The sequence below is a fragment of the Pyxicephalus adspersus genome, chromosome 9, assembly GCF_032062135.1.
Source record: "Pyxicephalus adspersus chromosome 9, UCB_Pads_2.0, whole genome shotgun sequence".
Lineage (NCBI taxonomy): Eukaryota > Metazoa > Chordata > Amphibia > Anura > Pyxicephalidae > Pyxicephalus > Pyxicephalus adspersus.
This window is the reverse complement of record NC_092866.1, coordinates 38,441,308-38,447,786: the sequence shown is the minus strand read 5'-3', so window position 1 is coordinate 38,447,786 and position 6,479 is coordinate 38,441,308. Positions and strand designations below refer to the sequence as shown.

Sequence of the window (6,479 nt, the reverse complement as noted above, 5' to 3'; positions counted from 1 at the left end):
GACCATTTGGAAACCCAGGGTGTTCAATTTGGCAGCCACATTGTTGGACGTGTGTGCAGGTGCATTGTCCTACAAAAATGTTGTATGCCACCCGATCTCGCACCTGTGCAGTGCAAAATCAGATGACATGGCCAGAAAAAGGCAGACGAAGTCTAAAGGTGGCGGTGCCTAGAGCTTCCTCCGTGCCAGGATGAAGAAGCATTCAGGATGGCATGAGAAATGATTGAGGATAGGTCCAGTGCGATCGAGGGATTTGCAGGATTAAAGGTGTGATTTTTTAAATTTTCGGTTTAGTTCCGTTTTAATGTCATAAAGCTTCATCACATTTTCAATACATATCACCTGCATTGTTCTTGGTTTTTCTCTGAATGAAGTGATGTGAAGAGGCCATGAGATCAAACATTTTACTGAGCACCATAAATAAAGATAATCAGTAAGAACTGCAAAGAATGTAAACACTTCTCACATACTTATTCTGATTAATCAGATAGTATATCCTTGTAGGGAAGAATTCCTAGTGAAACACCCATACAAACACAGAGCCTGGGTGTCTGGACATCTGGAAATCAATGTCTACATGACAGGTTCCCACAGCTTTATTCGCATCTGGAGATGATATTCCAAAAATGCTGCTTCCACTTTCCTTCTAGTCCCCCCCCAAGATTAGCTTCTCCCTCCTGTGTGCCTTCCCACCCCTTCTATTTCCACATACTCAGTCAGTGAATCAGATTGTGCCAAGTGACATCACAGTCACAAGCCCTATAAAGAGAAGCAAAGCATGAGGGGGAAGAGAGAAAGAGACATTTCTGATAATCTGAAACAAAAAAGCAACTGGAGTACAGAAAAAGGAACAGCTCCAAACAAAAGGATATGTTCATAGAGATTCAGTAAACTGCAGCATATCAGGATATACTAAGAAACTCCAAAATGTCTTATGATAAAAAGGTAAGTGAAAACATACTAAGATTATTACTGCGGCAGATAATTAATTTCACTTCATGCATGTTGAACTTGTGGCATGTTCTACCTGCAAGCCATGACACATTATCAACAGAATGTTTGCCTCCTTTTTAAAGATTTTTATATTATGACACCAAGTGCTAAAAATACTAATTTTTTCTGTGTTAATTTAAAATATTATCTTTGAAAATTTGTGGAAAAAAAGCTTGGTTTTAACTTGGTTTTAAGCATCTTGATAAGGATTTTAGAAATAAGATGTTGATACATTGAAATTTCATGGTCATATAGTTGGCATTGTGTGAGCCACAGTGTCAAGAAAGAATAATACTCCTCATTCATGAAGAAATTTGTGCTGTAACCCAATGATAACATCATTTCAGCTTTTTATTATTTTATTCATTTACATATTGTTCCCTAATTTTGTATGGAAAAAAGTGGAAGCTTATCGTATTTTCCCCCTGTCAAATGTTTGTGCCAATTACTAGAAGGAATTTGTAAGGACAAACTTTCAAATTTGCATGACAAATTTGTGATATTACATATTTTATCTAGGTACATAGTACATAACATATCAAATCTGATGATATAGCAGAGGAGTGTTCTGACTCAAACTTTTCAAGTTCTTCATTGTTACTGGAAATTTAAAACTGACTATAGACACAATTTTTTTTTTATTCTGGGTAACATTTGTCAGATTTTAAAATACATCTATGACCTCTTCAACAAGAATGAGTTTTTACAGTCAAAGATTGTACCACTTTGTTAGTGATTATTATCCTATGATGTTATAACTCCCTGTACCACCCTTTCATATAATTTTCGCTTGAATGTCACACACTTCTGAATGTGTGGGATGCCTCTATGTGATGCTAAGAGCACAGTAATGACATGGGGCCAGTGGGAGAAACCTCTGATTGCAGTAGAGGTCACAGACAAAAGCCAAATAAAGAATCCTCAAATGGGTGGTAGGACAGAATAAAGAGTCTTATTTTGCAGGAGCATTACCTTTTCTTTTTCCAGTATCCCTCTCTAACATGCAGGTATTTGGTAGACTGAATAACATCATTTTAAATCATTTTAAACCTTATATTTATTTATTTAACAATCGTTAAATTTCCCTTTTTTCTCTCATTTTCTTTTTTGATGTTTCTGGTCCTTTTGATTCTTTAGCTCTCTCTTTCTTGTCTACTTTTACTTCTTCTTACACTTTGTGCAACTGTAACAGGTATACATGCTGAGAGGAATACCACAGCAGAACCAGAGGAGAACAAGCATAATACAGGACTACACAGGACTAATAACACCATGAGTTCCCTCACCACTGTTTCTCCAGACAGTGAACAGTCTTCTGTGCCTCAACCACGCAAGATCACACAAAGTCAGAAGACTACAAGAGAGAAAATTCAGTTTATAACTGAATACATTGACTATGACAACTATAATGATGATGATGATGATGATGACGACAACGGTTATAAGAAGCATTTCACTTTGCCCCCTCAGATATCCTATGAACCTTGCCCCTTTGACCGCTGCAAGCATCTGCAGCTCCCATGCAATGAGATACAGAAGAGCGCAAAAGGCAAATGCCTTTGTCCTGGCATAAGCGGGCGTAACATTCCCCCTGATGCTCCACATATAAATAACGTAACTCCTGGACAGACAGGCATTAGTGTAAATTGGTGCTCCCCTCTGTCAACAGTGCAAAGATACAGGGTGCTGTATGGGCCTCCTGAAGGCCCACTAGATAAAGGACCCTTGCTCAATCAAACCTACCGCTTCTTCTCAATACCCAACCTTGTTCCAGGCACAGCATACAAGGTGTGTGTGGTGGCCATAAATGATGCAGGAGAAAGTCAGGTGGAACCAAAAGAAGCAGAAGAAAGATGGCCTGGCCATGGAGAAAATTCAGGTCCATGTGGCGTTTATAAAACCTATAACCCCTATGGATCATATATTTATTTAGCAGTAGGAATTGGCTCGGCAGTTGTTACATGTCTTTTAGGGATCTTTGTTTTTGTTTATTGGTTTAAATGTAGAAAGAGAAACAGAAAAATTAAACGGACAATTGGTGACGAAATGGGTGTTACCAATATGTCATTTCGGGCAGAAAGTATTGAGAATCTGTGAAATAAAAGTTTTGGGGTGTATGAAGTCACTGTTGTGGTATGAAGGTGTGGAATGAAGAATGGAATATTTCATTTGCACCTATGTATTATGATAATATTTATTTATTATTACAAAATAAATTTATTTATTTTTTATAGTTCTGTTTCTTTATTGAGTGCTCCCACACCCTCACAATATATATGCAGTAAATACACATACAAACCTACTGATACAGGATGAGGTATGTAGAAGGTTGACGCTACACTTCAATTCAGTTGTTCTGTAGCAAATGCATTATAAAAAGGTAGTTTGTAGAATTCACAATACCTGCTTCCACTGCCTACACTGCTCTGCAAAATTCAGGGAAAGGGAAAACCCATTTAGGCTTAGTCTACACGGACGTTTTCCCCAGTGTTTAACCTGAGGCTTTAAAAGCCCATTTTTGAAATTCCTATGCATTCCAATGGGCTAAACTACACCAGGACGTTTCCTTGAGGCACGTTTATGAGCATTATGTATAACGTGGCTTGCAATGTTTAAAAAATTAAAATGTGGGGTTAACGATGGAAAATACCCAAAAACGTGGGTAAACGCCATCCATTTCAATGGGGTGTTTTCTTATGTCTATAAGCACTTAAAATGTAAACGCGTTAAAAATGCAGGAAACCGCGTCATAGACGTTTTCCAGCGTTTGAAATGCAAGCTTTAAAATGCTAATACGGTAAAAGTGCATAAAAACGCAGTAGGAACGTTCACAAAACATCCGTGTAGACCCAGCCTAATATGGGGCTGAACACATTAATGACTTTTAAGGCAGGAACTAGGTTTTGGATAAACTTATTAGAAATGTAACTAGCATTTACAAAAAAAAAGAGTCTGTTTTTCATAGTACAAATTTTCTTTGAGTAAGGTATTTGTGATAGCAATAAAACCAAAGAACTGTAAATGGGTAATAATGCTGTTTTAAAAAGACATCACAAGCATGTCTGAGGGAGCCTCTTAGAAATAGGATAATGGTGGCTTACTTGTGCTTTCCTACACACCACAAAAATAATAATATCATGTTCCCTCAAACCCTCACAATCCATTCCTTTCTCTCCCCAAGTTTTGGAATCTTTCAGAAAGTTAACTTTCTGCACTCAAAAGCAGCTGCAACACTCTTACATGTTATGCTTTGTGAATGACCAAGCAGAGGGATGCAGCAGTAATACAAAAGCGGCTCTGTTGTCTGAAATAAACACAGTACCAATATGGAAAAGAGCCAAAATGTGGCCTTCCTGTATGTTCCAGCAGCAGATCAGAGGAGCTTAGTAACAGTTAACAAAGTAAGAAAACACTTAGGGATCTATTTATAAATATATCATTTTATGTTCGTTTTGGTTCACCTTCCCTGTCAGATTCACTTCTCTCCATTCCTCCTTTTTCCATTTTTTTTGTTTTGCCCTCCAAAATCACCTGTCAAAACACTAAACTACATGAGCTTGGATTAAGTCAATGCATTTTCACACTTTAAGACCATAGAAAACCTAGACTTGAATATAAACTGCTAAAAATGCTTAAGATGCTTGTATGGATGTTTGCAAAGGCCTGTGTAGCCAAATATATATATATATATATATATATATGAAGAAGAGGATAATGGGCATGGAGAAGGCTGTCAGCAAAAACAGAAAGACAAACAGAAAATTCGGGTTTGAGTGGCTAAACTTCAAAATATAAATAGTATGAATGCTTATATTCCATGAGTAAGATGATACAATATTTACAGTGGTGATATATTAAACAGGTAATATAAGGTTGGCTCTCCTATGGGAAGACACAAAGGAGAATGCCAGGTTTACTAAACAGAAGCCACCTGACTAATAATTATTCGTAGGAATGATAAAACTCTCAATCCCGACCTGTTTCCTCTGGGGACATTTTTTTAAATGATTGCATAATAAAGCATGGCTCTGGAGCACCTGACTGATAATAAAAGCTCACCTGTCTTTGGGACTGGGGGAGATGCAGCCTGAGGTTGAGGTTGGCTCAGGTAGACAGGCTGTGTGTAGCCTGTATGCTGGGGGAGCTCGGGAGGTCTCCCAAACCTGAGGTTAAAAGCCCGGAGGCCAAATTGAGTTTTTTTTTCAGGCTGTAATGACACTGAACCCCTTTAAGGGATTATTCCAAAATTGTATTTTTATTTTTCGAAATAACAAAATATGAGGACAAACAGAAGGATAGCAATAAAAATAACATTAGCGGTAAACAATATGGCACATAATATGGTAAGCTGAGATTTATATATGCAATGGTGTCCTGCATCATTCTTACCTTGTTTATTGGTCTATATGTTTCATAATGGAACAGTGCAGCCTTTATGCACAATGTACAGTTCTGACCATACTGGAAGCAAGTGTGTGTAGCTGATTAGGGGTGTGTAAGGCTAAAGTATTATTCAACACTATTGTAATAATTTGTACATGACATATTTTTAAGTGGACCTAGTCGGTCCATCCTGTCCTGCTCTGGTAACCATGTGTCTGTGGTGGACTGTGAAAGAAAATTTAGTTCTGTAAAGTTGGCTATTCATTTTGGACAAACAGTAGGTTTGCTCTTACTAGCGAGGGTTTCTCAAGTTTATGTAATAGTCACCCATCTAGTGGCAACTTTTTTGTTTGTTTATATGATTTTTTTTTTTGCTGTTCTTCAGTAAATAGCCTGTGCAGCACAGATAAACCAGTGCTTGTGAAAATAAGAGACTCCAGACTCTGTATTGCTCCTGTCCCAGAGGACTAAAAACGACCCTCTACATACCCCCCAGGATATAATTGTGAGGAATAACATCAAATGCACACACACACAGGGATTTCATACTTCAATTCAAATTTCGGGGTGCTCTGCCCACTTTATTCCAAAAAACTTTGATTCAAATCCCTTGCCGGGTAGATTTTCTAAGACATCGTCTGAACGACCGTTGTTCATCGTCTAAACGACCGTCCTGGCGGATCCACGGACGATGGACGACGAACAATCTTAATGGAACTGAGGGGGGAGAGCACGCAGCAGGGTGCCGCTCTGTCTTTCTCCTCCTCCCCTCCCCATAAAGCAGAATGGCGCTGTATATGGCACTCGTTCATGCATTGTGCAGTAGTTTGTTGGAAAGGATTGCGAAAGATCCTTTCCAACAACAATTTTTGCATGGGTGTATGCAGCCTAACACCTCCACCTACAGTATGGTATGGTATAGGGACAAGGGAGGTGTTCTATAATCCCAACACACTTTCTGTATGGGGGTATCTTTGCAGGTAAGGGTATTTTATTTCCTTCTGAAATAAAATACCTTTACTTGCTTGTTTGCAATTTTTTAAAAAATTGCTCACATGTCCCTTTCTGTAAAAACCCCCACCTGAGTTTCACACTGCTTGCCC

General features: G+C 38.3%; 1 protein-coding gene across 2 annotated transcripts; it reads left to right on the top strand.

The window, feature by feature from the left end:
* The first annotated feature begins 775 nt into the window (after positions 1-775).
* LOC140337704 (LRRN4 C-terminal-like protein) lies at positions 776-3,226 on the top strand. Of its 2 annotated transcripts, none has more exons than XM_072421505.1 (2): positions 776-945; positions 2,131-3,226. In XM_072421505.1, exons 1-2 carry the CDS (start codon positions 928-930, stop codon positions 3,088-3,090), a joined length of 978 nt encoding a protein of 325 aa, XP_072277606.1. In that variant the 5' UTR covers positions 776-927; the 3' UTR covers positions 3,091-3,226. The 2 variants fall into 2 exon arrangements, with proteins under 2 accessions (XP_072277606.1, XP_072277607.1); XM_072421506.1 differs by having other exon boundaries at positions 782-945; positions 2,186-3,226.
* The last annotated feature ends 3,253 nt before the right edge of the window (positions 3,227-6,479 follow it).